General features: G+C 29.9%; 1 protein-coding gene across 1 annotated transcript; it reads right to left on the bottom strand.

Annotated features, from left to right (window-relative positions):
• Positions 1–429: 429 nt before the first annotated feature.
• LOC107860860 (WUSCHEL-related homeobox 11) lies at positions 430–11,128 on the bottom strand. The gene is made up of 3 exons (XM_016706338.2): positions 10,399–11,128; positions 4,114–4,292; positions 430–721 (listed from the first exon to the last, which is right to left on the bottom strand). Exons 1-3 carry the CDS (start codon positions 10,976–10,978, stop codon positions 704–706), a joined length of 777 nt encoding a protein of 258 aa, XP_016561824.2. The 5' UTR covers positions 10,979–11,128; the 3' UTR covers positions 430–703.
• Positions 11,129–24,832: the final 13,704 nt, after the last annotated feature.

The following is a 24,832-nucleotide window of genomic DNA, read 5'->3' on the forward strand; positions in this document are numbered from 1 at the left end:
AAGGATACTCCGTGAATTCGGAGGACTTGACCATTTCTATTTCATCTTATTTTTTCTAAAAAAACGTACTTCTTAGAAAGATCACTTTGATTTTGTGTTGAAGGTGTTGTTGTACTTCATAGTGTTCTTGTTTCATACTTGAACTAGTGTTGAAGTTATTCTGTCGAATTACAGATTTTGTATAGCCAAAACATTGAAAAAATAACAATACTACACCTGTAGAAAAGTGTTTTCTTCCTGGAGGGCCCTAATCATCCCTACTTTCACTGTAATTCAGTTAATTAGTCAAACAGTGCGCAATAATTAGGTAAGATTAACTAATTAGTTAGTGTAGTTATGAGTTAATTTCAATGTACAAAATGAGCCTCGAGCTCATTCATATCTCAGATGATTGAATACACAATTAAGAAATTGTTCTTTCTAGAAATACTTTTTCTCTTCTTCAATTTGCTAGGATTCTTCCCTCATATTCCTCTCTGTTTCAAATAAGTTTATTTTGTGTTACATTATTTTTCCTTGGATGAAAACAAATGAAATATTGGTTGGGGCAGGGGGAGAGAGTGAGAGAAGAAAAAATGGAGAGGCACAAGATCAAAATAATGGGTACTTAACAGTGCGTATTTGTAAAAAGAAAATTTAACCTTCTGGGTATAAAACAAAAGTACAAGGATAGTTCCTCAAGAAAAAGATCGTACAATTCGCCTTAAGCTGGTTTTGAAACCTGTAAAACATATTAACATCGTCATTAGTCTCCCATAAAGAAGTGCGGAACCAAATAAATGGTTAGTAATTTTCTTAAAACCGTTGTTATGTTCGTTCCTAGTACCAATTACATACAACTCCCTCATTTATTTTTACTTATTCACTTGTCTATTTTGAGATGTTGAGATGTTCAACGAATATTTTGTTTATATCAATGAACAATTTATCAATTTTTAGTCATTTTATGCTTAGTATTAAATATGATTCATTATCTAATGTATTTCTCAAATTATTTTTAAATTTAATATATTCAAAGAATAATATATTAAAATTATGTCTATCATTTACTATTTCTTAATTCATGTGTTAATATAAAAATAGACGGAGAATGTAGGATGTAAAACTGATGATCCAATATTAATTTATGTACAATGGTACTTACTAACTAAACCTAAATGATGGCTAAAAATTAAAAAGTGATTGAAATACATTATGTAAAAAAGGAAAAAAAAACTGACAAAAACTACCAGTAACGTACATTCTAGTGCGCTATCCGAAACATAGTTAAAATTCGTTATCCGAATTTATTTTTTCAAAATAAAAAAATGAATTAAACTACATAACATACTAAGGGGTCAACTGGCTAGGAAGAAATTATCTCGAAATAATTTATTTTGAGATTAGCCATTTTAAAATCAATTATTCCATTATATATGGGATAATTTATCTCAAAATAATTAATCCCGAGATAGTTATCCCACCATATATATGGGATAACTTATCTAATTATTAAAGCATAAATGGTGAAATAAATAATTTCTTGATAAACTAATAACTCCAACCAAACATGGGATAAAATAATCCTATATTTTATCCCGATACTATTATAACTCATACCTCACACCAAACGACCCCTCAGGGGTTATTTGGTAGGGGGATAAAGATAACTAATTTCGAAATTAATTTAGAAAAGGAGTTTATCATATGTTTCGTTGGGACAAAATGCATGATAACTCATTCCGCGGTTAGTTATCCTGAAATTGTAGTGTTTTCTTATCTCTCCTTGAGGATGACTAATTCCGAAATTATTATCTCAAAATAATTTATTTTTCAACTAAACGACAACTAAGGGGTTGTTTTGGTAGAGTGTACAAGAATGATACTAAATAGAATATATTAGTAATGTTTACGTCAATAATATTTATATTAGTGTGCTGACATTGTTTCATATACACTGTTTGGTATGATGTATTAGAAATTGTATGCAATAAATTATTTGTATAAGATAATATTTATTATACATCAAATTGATACAACGTTTATATTATATTGATACACTTTTTCAAAAGAGAGGGAACCTATACATGCATATATATTCCTTATATCAAATTGATACAACATTTATATCACTTTTAATACATTTTTATTACTAAAAAATGTAGTAGTGAAATAAAAGAACAAAAAAATTGAATTCCTTTTTTATAGGAAAAATGAACAATATATTTTTTAAATGAAATAATAAAAAATTTTAAAAAAAAATGGAGAAGGAGACACAACCTAAAGTGAAATGAATAAAAATAAAAATTAATTTAGTGACTAATTATAGATAATCAATTTTGAATGACTAATCTGATAGAAATTATTTAAAGTAAGTGCTATTTTTGTTTTTTCCCTTAAAAATAATATGAAAGTGCCCATTATTCCAATCACTTTTTTTGTTTTTTAGTAAGCATTTTAGTTTAGTTTTTAGCCATCTTTTAGATTTGGTAACATATTATCCTCTTAATTATAAATTCCATAGCAACAATTTCATATTACATAATATAACAAGTTGTATTTTGTATTTTTGTAAACTGTTGCTACAAAAATATAAATACATATGATTTTTACTGTCTTTATGATCGATATATATTTTGTATTTTTGCAAACTGTTGCTACAAAAATACAAATACATACAAATACATATGCTACAAAATGTAATTTGATAAAAATATCGCTATTTTTTATAATTTAATACTTAAGTATGCTATGTATTTTGTCCAAGTTAAATCAGCTCTTCAAAGGGAGAGGACAAAATTGGCATTCGGTGCAAACAATTGCCCAACTATTTCACTAGCAAATTTGCAGCAATTCTTAACTGAGATGCGTTCACTTTCCCCTATTTTTGTTTCGCTAATCCTTTTTTTTTTCCGTAGTTGTTTGCACTCTTTTTTTTTTCCCTACTCTTTCAGTGGCTGCTCTTTATTCTTTTTAAAGATTAAATATAATTTTGCAGTCTATTTTCTTCCTCCAATATGATAGAGATGGTAAGAACAGAAAAATGCAATGCAATCCTTCACATCTACTTTCTTTTTAATAATTCATGTATAATAAATATATAATCAACACTGATACATTTTTTGTTCATATAAAATCATAATAGATATATTTTTATATTATGATGATACAATTTTTACATATTTTATACAACCTTTAACTGCAATTGTTATTCAATTTATATAACAACTATACATGGTATACAAATACATATTTTATATATCGTATACAGATACATATTTTATACAGCAACAATAATTCTATACACATTATATATAAATACATATTTTATATAATAATTATACAATTTAAACACATTTTATACATCCCTTAATTGCAGTTATTGTTGAGATATATATTTTATACAACTACGATACAGTTTCCATTCACATTCTATTCAGTCTGTATAATATTTTATGCAGATACGTATTTTATACAATAATACAAGTTTGTATACATATTCAACAATACAGTTTCTATATGAACTTAGAAAGATACATACTTTATACAACAATAATTTATATAATTTCTATACAATTGTATTTAATTGTTTAAAAAAATAATTTTTTTAGCAAAGAAAATTGTAGCGAAAATAAAAAGAAGCAAAACTCAACTATTCTAAAAAGGGACCGAAATGACTCGAATTTAAAAATGATTAGTGGGTGAAATTAAAATGACGGAATAACTATTTTAAGAAATAACTTTGAAAGTGTTTATTCAGGTAAAATTTCTTCGACTCATCCTTTTCCCTTCTTCAAAAAGGCAAAAAGATATTCAGTTAGGTAATATAAAAAAAATTCAACCCTACCTCAATTGTTAATGATTAAGCTATCACTTACATTTCTCATGATTTGTTGATTTGTTTTTAATTTAATGATTGTCGAGGTCCGGAATATATAGTTAACAGAATAGAAAAAGGGTCAGTGACCTAAATTGAGGGTTCATTCTCCCTACACCCAAACTGCAAAAAGGAGAAAGAAAAGCAGGAATAGCAAACATATCAAATTTATACTGCCCTAAATGCATGAATCCAACAATAATTGAAAAGAAAATAGTGTGTATAGATAATTTGGAGGGAGTCAATGAGAGCTTTACCAGGAAGTAGCTTTCACCATGTTGCAAACTCTGAACAATAAAACCGTGTTCATTAACTGGGAGTGACACCCCAGAGGAATGATACAAGATTAAGTCTTCACTGCCGAACGTAGCTTTCATGTTGACTGGCCCTCTGGGCACCTCTGTTGCTACACCATTAATAAAAACTGTGATAAACCCTGAAACAATATATCATATTATTTAGTGGCGAAATCAAAATTTTTATTAAGAAAGTTCAAAATTAATATATACTGCTTAAGTTTTGCATTTGACACCTCAAACCCTCTCAACCAAGTCATCCTCTAATCTTATCCTTTATTAAAAAAAACTCCTCTAATTTTATGTTCAAAATATATATTCCCTCCGTTTCAAATTTCCTAATTTGATTTTTTCATTTTACTTTTCCTTTTTCATTAATTTCATTAATTAAGAAGAGACAAAAAAAAAAAATTTCATATTTTACCCTTTGCATTAATTACTTTTTTTAAAAATTAAAATGTAAACATCATTTAATAGGAGCACTATGGTAAACTAGTCATGTTATTAATTATTTTTCTTAATCAATGTATCATCTCAATTTGGGACGAATAATTTGAGACAAGGAAATACTATATAATTTAAAAATACCTTATATACAAATTATAGACTATATAATTTTTTTGTAAACCTCTTCGCTGCCCTCAAGATCTGCCCTAGTGCTGAAACATAATTGAATAGTAAAATAATACTACTCCTAGTAAATATTCAAGAAACCAAATGGTGTTGATATGATATGCAAACGTTAAACGTCTACATTAAAAACGAAATATGATATGTAAACGTTAAAAGTCTACAACAAATCTTTTTGCATCAAGAACGAATATTATATTATAATATCTATGAAGTCGAGATTATTGTAAATTAGGTTTTGGATCTAACTTATCTTAAACGATAGTTCAAAGTGAAGAGGATTGTCCAAACTTTAAGAAAATCACCCATCTCATTAATCATTGATGAGGAATCTCTTCTCAGCCTTCAACAACTACATCAAAAACTCTGAAACTATAACTAGGTATGACATATGAACTCAATAATTCTTGAAGTTCACAGAATACTCCTTTCTTCAAAAGTACAGGGATTTGACGTGAAATGGAGGACAATGTTGTATCCTTTGTAACTTTGAACTTGAGAATTTCAACCAGACACAATTCTTAATCCTTAAGTATGTCACTAATAGTTAAATACTTTCTTCATTTCATTTTAGTTAATTTTTTTTAAGAAAATACTTGTTTTAATTAGTTGTCCATTAATCAAAAGAATTTTATTATACTTTTTTAATACTATCTGTAATGTGGCCTTTTGTTTGTTTCTTGGACTCACACTTGGTCAAACAAAGTTGCTACCAAACACTTGCAAGATCATTTGTTGGCTTTGTCAAATTTGGTTGGCAAGTCCAACATTGCATGCAATTTGTTTCTTGTCAAATTTAGTTGGCAAGTCCAACATTGTATGCAATTTGTTTTCTTGTCAAGTTTAATTGGCAAAGTAGTGTGTTGATGTCATTGATGACATCAACGTAGGTTTGTTTTGTGCCTATAAATAAAGGCATCTCCACCTCTATTTAGAACACACCATTTAGAGAAGAACACCAACATTTGAGAAGATTTAGTTGTGTTTGTTTTCTTCTTTGTAGAGAGTATTTGTGAGAGAGTTGTGTTGGAAAATACTTTGAGTAAACCTCTTCTTTGGAGTGATCTTTGTGAGGTTATTCTTTTGGGTATTTGGGCTATTAGAGTATTTAATTACTCTAATTTTGTACTCTCTTTTGTGTCTTTGCACTCTCTTTTTGTTCCGTTGGTGTTTATTAAAGTTGCTCCTTCTTTTGGATGTGGGCGTAGGTCAAGTTGATCGAACCATATTAAATTTGTGCCTCCTTTATTTTCTCAACTTATTGTTATTATCGTCTTTGTTATCGTCTTCAAACGATTACTTTGTTTAATTTTGCACTATCCGGGACTCTCGATTCTAATAAATTGATATCAGAGCAAGGTTAATCCTGATTTTGTCTTAATAGTCACCATGACGATTACAAAGATTTATGTTGAGAGATTTGACCGAAGTGCAAACTTTGGTATGTGGCAGTTGAAAATGAAAGTTATCCTAGATCAGGATGGTTTAGATATGGTACTGCAAGGAAAGGAGAAAATTTCAGAAAAAATGACAGACGAGGAGTTTGATAACCTTGATAAAAAGACTAGATCTAGCATTATACTAAATCTCTCTGATGATGTATTACGTGAAGTAGCTTCGAAAACCACTGCCAAAGGCACGTGGAAATAGTTGAAAAACCTGTATATGAAAAGGACGATAGAAAATAGATTCTACTTGAAGCAAAAGCTTTATACAATTCTTATGGATGAAAATACTTTCATACCGTCACATCTTGATGCCTTTGATTCCATTCTTATGGATTTAAGTAATATAAATGTCAAGATTGAGAAAGAAGATCAAGCTGTTTTGCTAATATGTTCCCTACCTCATTCCTTTAAGAATTTTAGAGATACTATACTTTATGGGAAAGAAACTATCTCTTATAGAAAAATCAAATCTATGCTGAAAACTAAAGATCAGATAGATAGAGATATTACCGCGGAAGGTAGTGAAGATCAGGCATCCAATTTATTTGTCAGGAGTAGATCTAATGAAAAGTCTAGATTTAGTAATTCAGTATGTTATTATTGTCATAAAAAAGTCCACATCAAGTTTAATTGTCCTAAGTTGCAAAACAAGAAAAAAGTAAAGAAAAATGAGCACGAAAATTTCGACACCGCTGAAGCAAGTGTCGCTGCTGATGAGATTGAAAGAGCAATATTTTTAGTAATCGAAAATATTTCTTATTCTAACAATGAGTGGATTTTAGATTCGACTTGTTCATTTCATATGTGTCGACTTGTTTTCTACATATGATCCTGCTGAAGGTGGAGTTGTCTTGGTAGACAACAATGTTGCTTGCAAAATTGTTGGAACAGGTACCGTCCGAATTAAAATGTATGATGGTATTGTAAGAACTCTCAGAATTGTTAGATGTGTTTCTTAGTTAAAGAAAAATCTCATCTCTTTGGGCACTCTAGAATCTCTTGGGTGCAAATACACAGGTGAAAGTGGAGTTCTTGAAGTCTCTCGACGTGGTCTTGTGGTTATGAAGGCATGCAAATCTGGGACGCTGTACACACTGTTGGGATATACTATTACAGGTGTTGCTACTGTTTCAGTTTTAAATGGAGACTCATCTGATTTTGACGTTATGGAATTTTGAAAGCCCTTTGAGGATTTTTGAAGAAGTGAAGCAAATTTACTATATTAAACAAACTCAGGCCAAAGTGGAGATTTGTAATGTGGCCTTTTGTTTGTTTCTTGGATTCACACTTGGTCAAACAAAGTTGCTACCAAGCACTTGCAAGATCATTTGTTGGCTTTGTCAAATTTGGTTGGCTAGTCCAACATTGCATGCAATTTGTTTCTTGTCAAATTTGGTTGGCAAAGTAGTGTGTTGATGTCATTGATGACATCAACGTAGGTTTGTTTTGTGCCTATAAATAGAGGCATCTCCACCTCTCTTTAGAACACACCATTTAGAGAAGAACACCAACATTTGAGAAGATTTAGTTGTGTTTATTTTTTTCTTTCTAGAGAGTATTTGTGAGAGAGTTGTGTTGGAAAATGCTTTGAGTAAACCCTTTTTGGAGTGATCTTTGTGAGGTTATTTGGGCTATTAAAGCATTTAATTACTCTAATTTTGTACTCTCTTTTGTGTTTTTGCACTTTCTTTTTGTTCCGTTGGTGTTTATTAAAGTTCCACCTTCTTTTGGTTATGGACGTAGGTCAAGTTAACCGAACCACATTAAATTTATCCCTCCTCTATTTTCTCAACTTATCGTTATTATCGTCTTTGTTATCGTCTTTAAACGATTACTTTGTTTAATTCTGGACTATTCGAGATTCTCGATCCTAACACTATCTCTATTATTATATGACTACACAAAGTGTATATAAACAAATTTATATTTTCAAAATATAATTAATGATGCTAATTTGCAAAAATAAATTTACTAAAAAAAAATATCAAGTTAATAAATATCAATCTATTTTAAAATGAAATGAGTAATAGATTTGGAGTTCCAAGAAACATATTGTATATTTAAAGCTAAAAAAAGTGCAGAGAGTGATATCAATAACTTTACTTATTTACTACAGTTTTGAAGCTACAACGGCAAAATGAAGGTAATAAAAAATAATTAAAGATTTGTTCCTTTATGAAATTCCAAGACCATACTAGTATATTTCTCAAAGTTGAAGAAACTTAAATGTACACCTTTATTTAAATGGAAAATTAAAAAAAAATGAGGACGAAAAAAAAATGAGGCGGTGCTTAAAATAAAGGGTAGGGCGGTTCAAAATCTTAGCAGGTTAAGGCTCGTCCCGCCGATTGTATTTACATTTTAAGAAATTATTTGGCGCGAGGTATAATGTATAATAATTTTAAAATAAAATATTAAATTAATTTATTTTTTGTTTGATTGAATGTACTAGCTAATTATAAAATTATTTATTTTAATAATAAAATAAGCTATTCATATAATAAAATAACTTATTTTTAAATCAAATGACCGAAGAGTAGTGTTCCCACCTATATTGTGAGAACAAAATCTTTCAAATTAAAACATAAACAAATTGAGATAAATTGGCAATAAGAATACTCCATTGATTTCATTTTAGCTGACCTCCTTACTTAAAAAGGATATTTCAATTTAGTTATTAAATTTATGAAATAAAAAAAATTATTATTTCTTTTCAATATTGAATCTGTTTGGTACGAAGAAAAATATTTTTTAATTTTTTTATGTTTTAACTTAAATATTTTAAAAAATATTTTTTAAATTAATTTATTTTTCTCAAATCTAAGAAAAATAATTTTTCTTCAAAAAATAAGGAAATCATTTTTCAAAACTTTCTTTCAACTTCATTATAAGTTGAAATATTTATACAACTCTTAAAACCACTATCAACTACTCCGACCCCTAATCCCCTACCGCATTCCATCTCCTGCCACCCTCATCTAAAAAACACATTTTAAATTTTTTTCTTACCGCATCCCCTACCCCCACCCCATCCCCTGTCGTCCCCATCCAAAAAAAATATTATAAATATTTTTCTTACCTCAACCCTGATCAAAAACTCAAGCCCCTACCCATTTTTAAAATTTATTAATATTTTTCTTACCCCTACCCTGCACCCACCACCTATCATTCCCCATTAAAAAAAAATATCATATTTTTCTCCTATCTCATTCCTATCCCAAAACTCAAACCCCTACACCCTGCAAAACAATATTTAATCTTTTTCAATAGAATTTAAATTTATTTCTTACCCTGCTCCTTAACCCCTCCTTTAACCTAAAAAAAAAAAAATTAAATTTATTTTTAAATTTTTTCTTATCTCACCCTCACTCTCCTACCGCTACTCCTACCCCCTACTAGCCCCCCCCCCCACCCCCCCCCCCCCCCCATTCAAAAAAAAAAAAAAAAAAATTGTAATTCTTTTTTTACTCCACCACTACTATCAATTTTGATAATCCCAACCCTCGCCTACCCACTTCGAAAAAAATTTAAAACTTTTTTCTTTAACTCATTCATTCTCATTATTTTGTTAAATATATACAAATAATTTTAGAAAACATATACTCACCCAATTTACATATCGAATACATAAAAAAAAAAAAAAAAAATTATTTTTCTTGAAAACGTTTTCCCTCCTTCATATCGAATACATTCTAAAAAGATATTTTTAGAGGTTAAAAATTATTTTTTAAAAATATATTTTTACTCTTTAGCTAGATACTAAAGTTTATTTCTGAAAAATAATTTTCATTCACTAAACAAACACTAAAAAATATTTTTCATTCACCAATCAAATATAAAAAAATAAATTTATTTTTGAAGAAAATATTTTCGTTGTACCAAACACACCCATTATCTTATCATTAAATCACTACTACTTTTTTTTATATTATTAAATCACTACCTAAAGTATTAGTTATTAGTTAGTTAAATTTGGACATATAAAATATACTTAATAAAATTAACTTAATACAATAAATTCCTAATAACAATTCTCTCAACGAAACTGTCAGGTGAACGTAACATGCACAATTAGTAAAATGAAATGCAAGGAGTAGTAGCTACTTGTAGTTTAGGACGATGTTTGCACAGATGATCTTTGGAACTTGAGCAAGTGCAATATTAATACCAGTTTGATAGTGCAGATTAGCATTGTCTGTTGGTGATGAGCACAAAATTGATGAGATAGAAGAGTTTTGCTCAACTTGCGGAAGACCCATTTGACCAGAAAAGGGGAAGAGGCCATCATTTGCATTTCCCACAGCTCCTCCAGGTGAAGAAGAAGAGGAGGAGGAACCAAGTAGAAGATAACTGGAAGGTGCAGTTGCAGCCATAGGGAAAGAAATAGACAGGGGCCCCACATTTGCAGTACTAGTGTGAAACTGAATTGCACCGCCACGACTAGACGTTGCACTTGCAGATTGTTCTCCTCCAACTTCGACCGCACTAAGGCTCGCCTGAATTTGTCGTTGACGACGGCGAGACCTTGACCGGCGGTTTTGAAACCAATAGAAGACGTTTGCATCTCCAACGGTGCCAAATTGCTCTAGTATTTTTCTGATTCTAACTGTCTCATCTTTTGGGGGATTTACCATCCCATTATTGAAGATGGACTCAAGTATTAGGATTTGTTCTGGCTTTGGGTTCCACCTTGATCTCACTGGTTCATTTCTTTCACAAGACTGGTTTGACGAGGTAGAGTCTTCCATGGGTGAGTAGAGGAGAGAGAAAAATAAAACTCAATTTAAGGGGAACGATACTAAAGAACAAAAAATACACAGAAGGTGGTCTACGTCAAGGGAATTCTTTGGGTATTTAAAAGTCTAAAGAATATCGGGAACGTGAGTTGGACAAAATTACTGCCCTCTTCTTTTCAACTCTGTTTCTGCTTAGTTCAATTGCAAAACGTGTCGTTGTCTTCCTAATAATAATACAAATACAAAACGTAATTATTACTATAATTTACATTTTATATGTAATTTATATTTTAATTTTAATTTATTATATATTTAAAAATTAAAAAAAAATATTATAATTATAATAATTAATAATTTAAATTATTTGAAGACACCTAAAAATTTTGATGACTCGAAATTTTATCAGTGCGCAACATAAATGGAGATATATAATTTTAAAGTTTAGCAAAAAGTAATATGTATCACATTAACAATTAAATTGAAATGTTTGAAAGATGTATATATATTTTGTTTGACTTTTTAAATTTCAATGTCATACATGGAGGTAGATTGAGTAACATATGTCTTTTAAAAATTACCTGAAAAATTATATAAATCATAATTATTAATAATTTAAAATATCTAAAATTATATAATAAATTTAATTAACTTTCTCAAAAAAAAAAAATTAATGCTACATAAATTGAGATAAAATAATTACTTATAATATTTAAAAATTATATAAAAATATTATAAATCAATCATTGATAACACAAAAAATTAAAAAGCATATAAAAATTTAATTGACTTTTTAAACATCATCTATGTTATACAAATGAAGATAAAAATATAACATACATTAAATCCACTAGCCTGGGGTCCCATATTTAATTTTTCAAATATGTATCATGTAGGTGCATTTAAATAATTTATTTATATTAAAGTGCATCTTTTACATTCGCTTATTTGGTCATTAGGCTTAATTGTTTTTTACCTTGGAAGAAGGTGGTTGAACTATATTTACTTTGGTGATTTTATGTGTGGGTGCTCACGTGAGTTAGTAAAAGGTGGTAAATTTTGTAACATACAACAACAAAAAACTCAATGTATTATGAGTAATTTTTTATAACATATTATTTATTAATTTTTTTATATCTTATAGTTTATACGATACGGGTTTAATATATATTATTTTTTAATATCAATTTAAATTATTAAAATAATATATATTTTAAATTATTATGATTTATAATATTTTTTTCTTTTGTTTCAACTTAAATTATACTGGTACAATTTTGAGAGTCAGTCAAATATTTTATATTTTTAAAATTTCTTAAATTGTTAATTATGTGATTTACAATGTATTTTACGTTATTTTTCAATAATAAATGAATATTCTTCCTATCTCAATTTATGTGGCACAGATAAAATTTCGACAGTCAATCAATTTATTTTTACATATATACTTTTATATTTAGTGCTTAATTATTATGATTTATAATACTTTTTATTTCATTTTCAAATAATATATGTTATTTATGTCTTGCTCCGTCCCATCTCAATTTATGTGCACAAATATAATTTCGATAGTCAATCAAATTTTTTATGTTGGCATCATTTTATGTCTCTTTTACGATTTTTAAGAAATATTATCAAATTTTCAATACTTAGACGATCATAATAATTAATTAGAGGTGATATAGTAAAATCACGGTGAAAGTAAAGAAGCACACATGTCTTAAGTGTCTGGCAATAACTAATTAGAAGTGACATAACAAAATTATTATAAAAAAATACTTATATAATAATTAATTAATGATGGTATTGTAAAATTACGATTGAAACAGTTGAAACAGTCATAAATGTCTATTTTAATTTTTTTCTAATTAAATATTTTTAATTTTCTCTTATATAATAATTAATTATAAATGATATAGTAAAATTACGATTGAAGCAGCTGAAGCAAACATGTCCTAAATGTCTATTTTATTTTTTTATTAAATATTATTAATTTTTTAATACATAAATGACTTATAATAATTAATTAGGGGTGATATAGTAAAATTTCAGTTGAAGCAGCTAAAGCAGATATGTCGACCTCCTGCCTGCTTTAGTTGCTTAACTCGCTCTTATAATATAAGAGAACTAGACAATAAAAAGCCGTATATATTATTTTTTCATCTCAATTTATGTGACACAAATATAATTTAGATAGTTAATTATTAGAATTATTTTAATTTTTAATTATTGTGATTTACAATTTTTTTTTCTAGTCCAATTTAAGTGACATTGATACAATTTAGAAAATCAGACTATGTAGCACTAATATAATTTCGATAGTCAATCAAATATTTTATATGAAATATTATTAATTTTCTAATGTGAACATAATAATTAATTAAGAGTGATATAATAAAATCACAATTACAGCGAAAAAGATATGTCTTAAATGACTTATAATAACTAATTATATGTGATATAATAAAATTACTATTTTATATTTTTATTAAATATTATACATATTTTAATACTTAAATAACATATAGTAATTAATTAATGATAATATAATAAAATTACGATGGAAGCAGCTGAAACATGCAGCACAAGCAGGCATGTCGAAGACGTGTCTTTTTATTGCCTTTTATTATATACTACAACAACAACATACCAAGTGTATTCCCACCTAGTGGTTTTTGGGAGGGTAGAGTGTACGCAGTCCATACCACTACCTCAGTGAAGTAGACAGGTTGTTTCCGATGGACCCCCGGCTTATAATCAATAACAATATAACAAATACAATACATAAATGTAATATAAACTTGTACAGTATACGAAATATATTAACAACGCTAGCCACAAAACAATACTAAAATTATACATCTGAAACCATAGACAACACTCAACACCTACTACCAAGAAACTTCAGACACACATACAAAACACCCAACACCCTCCCACCACTTATCCCTCTACCCTAATTTGCATCCTCCACACCTCCCTATCAAGGGTCATATCCTCCATAAGATGTAACTGTTTCATATCATGTCTAATATATGAGTAATTATTTGATGAAGAAGAATGTTTTTTATGGAATTTTGAACACTTCAATTAATTTAAAATTATTTAAATTATATGATGATATTGTTGAACTATTTTATGTACATTATGCAGGCATAAACTTAAATTTTCTTAAAAACAACAAGATATGCATATCTCAATTTAAACTTATTTATTTAATTTTGAGTTATTTATAATTTTTAACTATAATTATTAGTACAATTTATAATATATTACCCCAATATATCCTAATTCTACTTTTTTCGGCGTCGAGTCTCCCAGGAATAAAGTCTAGATTTGTCTTTGAGATTGGGTTTCCTTCCTAAGGGGGAATCATTATTAATTTGTTGGGGAAAATAGTGGTGTCAGGACTGGTGTAGTGTCTGTCGTATGTATAATTTTTGTTTTTTAATTTAATCTACGTGTGAGACGTTTGTCTAATCAATCCCAAAAAAGGATTTCTTTTTTTATATCTAATAACATTTAATTTTAAAATATTTACTCGCATTTTAAAAAAATAATCTACTTTTTAAAAATTTGTTTAAAAAGTAATATTTTTTTCTTTCTTGAGAATATTTTAATTTTAACTTTTCACACGATAAATTTAAGACCATAAAATTAAATATTTTAATACATTTGCTAAAACTTTAATTTAGAATCACAAAATTAAAAAATCTTTATCACAATTTTATTTTTACCCCAATTCCGTTAAGAATTGGTTTTAAGAAAAAATAATTTTTTTCAATTAAAGGGACATTTTGAAAGAGATTGTTTATTTTACAGAGTCGCCGCTTAAAAGTAAATTTTGACGTTCCAAGTCACCTTATTGAATCCTTAATCATAAGGAAATGACTCTTTCTTCTGGTTTATGAATTCAAATTTGAATCAGAAATTTTATTAACCGAGAAAAAGGTGTGAGGTACCCCTCGAGTCCCATAATTCTAGCATGATCGCTTTAATGACTTGTGTCTGGCTTAAACTAATCTTTTAAACATATAATATTTATTAGCCTAACAATTATTTATATACCGCTTTCTATTTATTTTAAATTTACTTAATTTTTTTTATTATATTGATGTGTGGCTCATCAATAGCAGTACTTTTCACCCTCACCACGAGTTTTGATGTATTTCTCATGCCTTTGAGGCATTTATGGATCGATTTCATTTTCGCCAAGTCTAATAACCATCTAACATGTTTGAAAAAATGGTTTGAAATATTTTTAAACTTTAATGAAACTTGCTGTAACATACATGAACTTTGCGGAGGTTCTATAACCCCCCTACACTATTTATTAGTGTATTATGACTCTCTTTAGACTATTTATTAATGTATTTTATTGATATTTATTTGCACTAAATGCTTTTATTTATTTAATTATTTATTAATAAATTTTATCTATTAGCTTATAAACGTCATTAAAATTTATTAAAAAATAATTTAGGGGAATCATAGCACCCCACAAAGTTTAGGCGTGTTACAATAAATTTCATCAAAATTTAAATATATTTTGAATCTTTTTCCCAGCATGTTCAAAATTTGCACAACTCAATTAAATCGATTTCAAAATAATATATTAATTTTATTTAACGAATGACCAATAACACTATTTTTCAGCTTCATCATTAATTTTTACTTATATTAAACTTTCTAAACGATGTTTTATTGAATCGTTGGTTAGTCAAAATTGGTTGAAGTGCTTCTGCCAAGAAAAACCAAATTATGTTTATAGTTTAGTATTTGTAATAAAAGGAAAAGGTTCATATTAAAAATCAAAGTGAAAATGAAATTTAATTAAGAATGATTTTGAGTCGACGTCTTTTCATTTAATTAGTTTATAATTGAAAAAAAATATTAACCTACTTTCAATTAAATCTTAAATAATAAGATATTTTTTTTATTTTATTTTTTCTACATTTTAAACACCCTACACTCAATCACCATTACTAGCACATTAAATCAAGTTCCCAGTTAATTATTTATTTTTTTTCTGATGATTTCTTTATATCTTGTAATGCTAATACTCAGAATGCAACTAATATTTTTGATAAAATATAAAGAATGTTCAAATTAAAACGTAAATTTTTCTAAATCAATAATATTCTTCAGTAAAAATACTTTTGAAATTGATAAGGATTCATTGCAATGATAGGGCAATTAAGATCAAATGAGACTGGGCTTTATTTAGATTTACCAATAATAGTGGGAAGATTGAAAAAAAGAATGTTGAAATTTATATAGGACAAAGTAAAAGTTAAGATCAAATATTCAAAAAATAGTTTTTAAGCTCTACTGGAGAAAAAAGTAATGCTTAAATTCATTCTGTCTGCGATACCGTTATATTCTTTATCATATTTTCAATTTATTGATTATTTGTATAAGGAGGTCACTATTAATTTTTTCTCAACTTTCGATGGGGACAAGATGATAGTAGGAGCAAAATACATTTTGAATTTTTTTGAAAAAACCTCTGTATTGCTAAATCTAATGAGGATATAGAATTTAGAGAGTTAAAATCCTTCAACTAGGGTCTATTGGTAAAACTACCTTGGTGAATTTTCACTCAACAAGACTTTCTTCTATTTAAAATGTTCAAAAGTAAATATTTTCAAAATACCTCTTTCCTCAAAGCAATAAATGAGTGGTGGAATCTGGAGAAAGTATAAAAGTGTAGACTGACCGTTGGATCCCCAACTCATGCAGTTTCAAACCTAGGTATTATCAATCTCAAATGGATATAGAACAACAAGTGAATGACCTTATTGATATAGTAATCATAGTTGGAAAATTTAAGAGCTTCAGAAGTGATTTTCTATGGAAGATATCAATGCCATTTTGTCTACCTCGATCTCTAACACCAGATCTTTAGATAGAATTATTTGACATCACATTAAGACGAAAATTTATGAGGTGAAATCAGGATATCATTTGGCAAGGAAAATTGAAAGAAGTAGCGTATACATTAGTGATAGACCTCAATCAAGTTATCAGTCTTTTCCTAAAAAGTTTTAAATTTTTTTATGATCTATGGATATTAAAAATAAATATAAACACTTATACACAAATGTGTCCTGAATGTGCTACCCGTTAATGATATTATTTCAAAAAGGCTTTAAAAACAGTTGTGATGTTTGTAAGATTTGTGGTGTAGAAAGTGAAATCATTGAACATATGCTTTTTAGATGTCAGAACGCTCAGATGTTATAAAAAATTTGTCCTATAAAGTGACCGAACATTAAAAATATTACAAACTTTACTAGATGGTGGAAGAGCTCTTCGATAATACGAATAAATATCCTAATTTTATTGAGATTATTAAATTAAATATCTCTATAATGTGGCAAATTTGAAAGGCAAGAAACGCTAGAAATTATAATGGTGTTATCTCTGAATCTAGTGATATTGTAAACAAGGCACTGTTTGACTTTCACAAATATGAAAATAGTTCACTTACTATATCTTCTAGCACATTGATACCTAATCATACTACTACTAATACAATATTGCAACACAAGATGTTGTGATTATGTTTGCAGATGTTAGTTTACAAAGGAAAAAAAATATGGCAAGCATTGGAACAACAACTATGGATAGCTTTAGGAATTTGCTTCAAACTCTTGGTACCCTAATTTAATTTGTTGGGAAGACCATCATTGCAGAAACGCTAGCAATTCGGATTGCATTGAAAAATACTCAAGAAAATAGATGGACAAAGGTGCAACTCTTATCAGACGCCAATAATGTAGAGGGATATGATTCTAAAGAAGAATGTAACTTCATGAGAGATAAAAATCATCTGTGAAGATATCTAGAAGCTTATGAATTTGTTTGAAGAAGTTTAAATTACACATATTCCTAGATCTTGGAATATGGTTGCACACAATATAGAAAAATTTCTCTTACATTGTTAGATAAATTAGTGTGAATTCCCTCTTTTTTCTAATTGGATTGTCAAAGATGCTTCTACATATTTTAACTCTTTAAGTTCGTTTTTACATTAATAAAGTAAAGTTGTTGGTTGAAAAGTAAAAAGATGTATATAGATACACATATTAAAAAAAATATATATATGAACTAAAAATTAATGATATTTACGAATGATCCAAATAATTAAAAGAATAGATATTCAATAGACCAATTTTTATTAATAATTAACTTAATTAACTCCCAAATTTCATAGTAAATATGTAAATGCTTGGATAACTAAAACATATAACTCACGATAGTGTCATGTGAAAAATAGTAAAAGGGAGGAAGGGGTGAATTACTCCTTTTTTATTGAACGGGCAGTCGACTTTCTTTAACGGATAGTCGACTATTGATTGTAGTAATGAAGATTTAAAAAGTAAAGAGTTGAAAGTAAATAACATCAAAAGTTTTATACTGACTGGGACCTCTAGTAGTTATTACTTCAGTTCTCTAGGCTTGCAAAGAATTTTACTAGTTCTTTGTCAATAATATCAAAGTACATGATTGAGTCAAGCTTTTTGGCTTTGATCCACACATTCTTCTTTTCTTTCACACTTTGGTACATGCCTCACTAAATATGTGTTTCTCTCTTCTCTTTTAAATGACACGATAAATCCTTAAGAGAATATAATGTTTGAGTAAAAATAGATCAAAGAACTAGAGAAGGTTGAGACAAGTGTATATCTCTTACTTTAATTTTCAATGCTTTATATAGTGGTGATAGGACTACTAGCTGTTGGAAGCTTTGAACAAAATCCAAAGGATTTTTCTTATTAGAAAATTGAATAAGAGGTATTTATTTTCCAAGAACAAGTAAAGATTAAAAGAAAAATATAACTAAGTAATATATGCTTAAGATACAGCAATCCCATTATTTAATGCAACAAATTCTTTTCCCTTGTTTTCAAGCCTTTTATTACTCAATAGAATCTTGTGATAGGATTTCTTCAATCTATTTAGAGAACTATATCTTTTGCCTCTTATTACTCAATCTTCTTGATTTACTCTTTTTAAATTTTGCAACAATATTTCTTTTCTTTTTGAATATTTCCTGCAATCAGCATGAACTCAATGGTCATTCATCAAAACCTTAACAAAATATTATCAATCTCCACCTTTTTGATGGATGAAAAAAGATGAAAAAGTTAAACTACTTTCCTATAAGTTCTTTCCCTAAATGAGTGACTCTTCCCCTGAATGACTTTTTCTGCAGGATTAGATTAAACATAATATTTCTACCCCTTTGACATCAATTAAAAAGGAGGAAAGACAGAGCACGAACAACCAAATAAGAGTAAACAGGAAATTTTAAAACCATAATCCTTGGCTTAAAAATATTTTCTAGTTATGCCAAGAGATTTTTAAGAGAACAAAATCTTTCTTCAAGTAGAGGCTTGATAAAAATGTCAGCTAATTGAAAATTAGTACTCACAAAAGCTAATTCAATATCTCCTTTTGAAACATCATCTCTAACAAAATGATGCTTAACATCAATATGTTTTGCTAGAGAATGATGCATAGAATTTTTAGACAAGTAAATAACACTAAAGTTATCACAGAATATTTTAACGGGTTTAAAGCATATATCATAATGGCTAAGTTGATGGGATATTCAGAGAATCTAGGCATAACACAATTCAATGGCAATATATTCAGATTCAGTGTCGGATAAAGAGACACAGTTTTGTTTTCTGCTATTCCAAGACCAAGTGATTGTCCCATGAATTGGCAAGTACCACTGGTGCTTTTTCTATCTACTCTATCACCTGAATAATCTCCATATGAGAAATCTTGTAAAATAATGTTAGTAGACTTAGGATACCATAGATCACATGATCTTGTACCAATAAGGTATCTAATAATATATTTTATAGTAATAAGATGAGCTTCTTTAGGAGTTGACTGAAACCTGACACATTTACTTATACTGAAGAGAATGTCGAATTGACTGACTGTAAGATATAAGAGTGGACCAATGATGCCATGATAGTTAATTTCGTCATCACTTTTGCCATCTTCACGTGACTCCAAAACACAAGTAGAACTCATAGAAGTATTGAATGGTTTGACATTTTCCATCCTAAATCTTTGAATGAGATATTTGGTGTATTTACCTTGGGAGATAAATGTTCTCTCAGAAGATTGATGGTTTTTTAGGCCCAAGAAAAATGTTAATTCTTCCATCATGCGAATTTCGAATTCACTTTAACTCAAAGAATTCCTGAAATACCTTGAATTTTGGCTCTTGAAAATTTCTTGAACTTTGAGCTCACTATCCTAGTTACGACTGGACCCTATAAGTTGTAGGGTGTCCTAATTAGTCATTGGGATGAATAGTAACTAAATCAGTAAGTTTATGGATTGATTTTGATCTGAGTATGAGTGGCTCACTAAGAGTCGTGAGGGTTTGTTACGAGTCATTAGGTGTAATTGTTGGGTGTCCAGTGTAAGTCCCAATTTGGATTCTGTGTTGATTACCTCTGGACCCTATGAGTTGTAGGGTCCCATTGCAATTTCTCTAGCTAAGTCATAAGGTCAACAATGTAGGGTGCCTTGGTGATACTGCCTTGGTTATGACTCATGGTAACGAGTCGTAAGGAGTGGCTATAAGTCGATGGTTGACTCATAGTCAAAGATGACTTTTTCAGCTTTTAAGTTTAGGGAATTCTAGACATTTATCCCTTATAAAGGTCAACAGTATTTTTTTGGACCGCTTCTTTCCTCCGAAATTGAAGGAGGCAAAAATAGAAGAGTTTGGGATAATGGAGGATAAAAAACTGCAGCAAAAATATTGCGTTTTTTCAATTGGATTTCGGCCCGTGTTTCAAATAAATTTTATCCAAAAAAATTGATCTCATCGATCAATCATTTTTCAAATCCAAATCCAAATCTTAAATTAAAGTCAAAGCCGAAGCCAAGCCAAGCGAGCGACAACGGCGCGAGGCACCTCTTGGTTCTTGCCTCACTTACCATGTGGAGTAAGTATTTCTTAATATAAACACTTGAAAGTTTCATTCTCCCACCAATGTGGGAGAATTAGTAGACTTTTCCATTTTTGAGTACACTTTCCATTTTGAGTGTTATCTCAATTTTTTCCTCCACTTGGTTCCCTCAATTTTCCATTCACACTTTTAATCTTGAACCCAACAATCCCTCACATGAATGGGGAATGACTACTTTTTCATAAAACTTTACGGACAAATATGTGATCATCAAGCAAAGACTAATTATATCTGGATAAGTGAGTTTTTCTTTAAACTTTCCGTAGTGAACATTCATCGAATGCACTCGGTCAATCAGTAGATTGGATATCTTTGAATCATCGAGCTTTAATGTACACCTACACAACACATGTCACACAACCAACCTTTTATCATTTATGGTTCTCACGATTTTGTTTATTTCAACCATGAAAACGTCCCGATCTCATGAGAGCTTAGAGAATAAGTGATAACGGGACGACCACAAAACACACAAACCAGCCAACAACACAAGCCAAAGTCGAGAGCAAGACACAAACAAGATATGGTAGCAACACACAAAATCAAGACAAGATAACAAAAATACAAGAATGTAAAGATAGATAGTTTAACATATGAGATTACAAGAATGAGAAACCAAACCATGTATCAAATAAGAAGACCCCTAAGACATGTAATAACAACACCAAGCTCTTACGGTGACCTCAAAGGGAATGAACTCCGCTTACAACCACCATTTCTAAGTAATAATCAAGAATGACTTTTCCAAGCCCTACACTAATAGCTTTTCAAAGCCCTACACTAAGGAACACTCCCAATGGAATTCAAGAATATGTTTCTCAAATATTCATCATAAAAAAAACTAACTAAAATAAGACTAATAAGTGTCTATTTATAGTTTAACATATTACATAACAAAATGACCACAATACCCTTAATGAAAAGAGGCACCCATGAAGTGTCTTTCCAACACGTGTAATCCCCAAAATACCCTTAATGAAGGGTGTTTCTTCAATTCTCCAAAACCATGGGGTCATGCTTCAACACTTGTGGTCTCGGGTTGGCATCAAAGATAATCCCTACACAATCTTCCACACTCGAAATTATTTTGTGGAATGCTCAAAACTGGTCCTCCATGCATGTTCTTGTGTCCTCACGGTGACCAAGTCTTGAGTATTTATGTGTTTGCCTCCAAAGATGTCAATAAAAGTAAATATGGTCATTTAGATCGTATCATCCTCCCTTTCTTGAAAAGTATTCGACCCTGAATCCAAACCTTGCAAAATCAAAGAAAGGACAAACGAATACAAACTCCTCATGGCATGATGGTTAGGGTTAGCACAAAAAATTATCTCAACGTGTCAAGGTTGCACATACTTGCAATATAATCGAGGATCCTTTGAATTAAATGTTAAAAACTTATTAAAATATGCATAAATGATTTGGCTATCGAAATCACCAGAAGATAAGGAAACTACAAAGGTCCTAATGGCATCAAATAGCCCATAAGGTAAAACTACCTTCATCTTAGGAGCCATAAGACATAATTGCTTCTTTATCTCTTCAAGAGACCACACCAAGGGTGGTGCCTCAATTGGTTCTAAAGTCCACAAGATCTATATAACATCATCACTCACAAAAGTGGACAAACCAACAAATTTCCTACCTCTACATACAACAAATCCCAAACTAGCATGGATGTCATCATAGGCAAAGAGGTAGTATAGAAAAGAATCAAGTGTAAAGGTATACATGGGTGAAGACAAAGCATTTAAGCGCATACACATTCTTTCCTTCAACAAAATAGGCAAATTGGCTTCCACAAGTTGGAATTCATGTAATTTAAGCACAAGTGTGTCAAACAAGGATGCACATTTAGGAACATTACCCCAAGGAGTCAATAACACCTTTGCCTTCGGGTTTTCAAGAGTGACACTTTACTTGTTATGTAGACCAAGCAACAAGTTGGGTGCACCAACATCACCATTTTTATATTTGGCAACTAGGTAAAATGGGGAGAGTGGCCACAGAGACGGGTCTAGACAACACTCCCTTTTCCCATAAGCTTTACCCAAGCTACATGACATACTCTCTACCATAGCATTCATATCATTAAAGGCAACTAGAGAGTAGAGAAAGATATCACTCAAGTCAACTTCTACTAAGGTATCCTCATGCATGTACTCACTACTAGTTTCCAAATCATCACCATGAGTACTCTCAACAATAAGGTCACACAAAGTAGAAGAAAAAGCAATTTTCAAGACTACACATTCCTTACCCTTAAGAGTACTATCATCTTCCAAGAAGTGATTTCCTTCCTTAGGAGGACTATTGTCATACCATAGTGGGTTGGCATATAGGCTATATCCTTCAAGATAAGTTATACCTTCAATATCATTCTCACTACTAGGTATATTAGGAGTGATTAAAGTATCTTCAAACAAGACATTATACCTAAAGAGGGAAGGATATATCCCGTGGGCAGATTTGGAACAAGTAAGCTCACTCTCTAAAAGTTCATTATCAAGTTTCAAAGATATTTCAAGCACAGGATTATCCCTATGAGCTAACCAAATATTAGAATCAAAGGAAAAGCTCACGGGTTCACTCATATCTTTTTAACCAATACTTTCACATTTTTCAATCACTTGAATTCTATTAATCACACACACATCCTCAAGTGGTGGAAAATCTTCACACATAAGTTGATCAACACTATTTTCACAAGATAATGTACTTTCATTAAATATATTGGCTTCAATACTAGGTGGACATAAATTGATCTTACAAGAAGAGTCAATTTGGTCATCAATAGTATCAACTAGTGTATCCACACTCACAAAATATACATCATCAACAAGAGTCAAATAATCATTAGACTCATAAGTAAGTAAACTACTACTCACACTCAATGGGCTACTAGCCATAAAATTATCATTCACATGCACAAAAGTGTAAGAGTTAGCTATTTTACCTTGAAGTTCTTGAGTAGATTATTCTTTGTCGTGGTGTGAAGGTTTCCTACATGCTTCGACAACAACTTACTCTTTGGCTTTATGCTCCTCCGCTTGCCATGTTTTTACTTACACAAATATACTTAGAAATAGAAGGACAAACATAGTTAGCACGATTTGGTGGCAATCTCCTCACTTCACTCCACACAATCTCTCTTTTTTCCACTCTCGAATTGACACCTTGCACACCCTTATTCCTCTCAATTTTTTGTCTCTTATTTTTTATTTGGATTGGAGTAAGTGAGCACTTCTCTTTGATACTTGGGCAGAATAGACGTCATGAGATGATTTTCCCATCAGTCTTTTATAACATTAGGCCAATTTTGCACATTTGGAACTTTATGTTGTACAAACCAATTGGCATCCAAGCTTACATGACCGTATGTCAAGGAAAAAATATCACACCACACCTCCTCATGGTATTCAAATTGGGAGAAGATAACTTTCACCCTCTCGGTAAACTTAAACCCATCCAAGTAATATGGAACAAGCAAAGGTTCTCAAAATAGCCCTAAATAATCAACCATGGATGGAATGACGTAGTTTCTATAACACCCATCATCTAGCATAATGAGGTAGCCCGGTACCCCACAAATGATCACCTTTCCAAAGTGAACACTCTTTCTTTGATTAACATTGTAAGGCATATGATTACCCTTCGGCTTTGGAGATGCATTCTTTCTTCTTCTCATGGGATAACCTCCACTATAGCTAGTATAACCATTCGCACCACTTCTACCTTGATAAGACGTACTACAAGGTGAAGAGTATGAATTTTCACACTCCACATGTGCACTTCACCATAACTCTCATAAACTTTGTAAATGAACGGGTTATACCTAACACCAATTCTAGGTTCGACT

Source organism: Capsicum annuum, chromosome 2 (genome assembly GCF_002878395.1).
Source record: "Capsicum annuum cultivar UCD-10X-F1 chromosome 2, UCD10Xv1.1, whole genome shotgun sequence".
In the NCBI taxonomy this organism is placed as follows: Eukaryota; Viridiplantae; Streptophyta; class Magnoliopsida; order Solanales; family Solanaceae; genus Capsicum; species Capsicum annuum.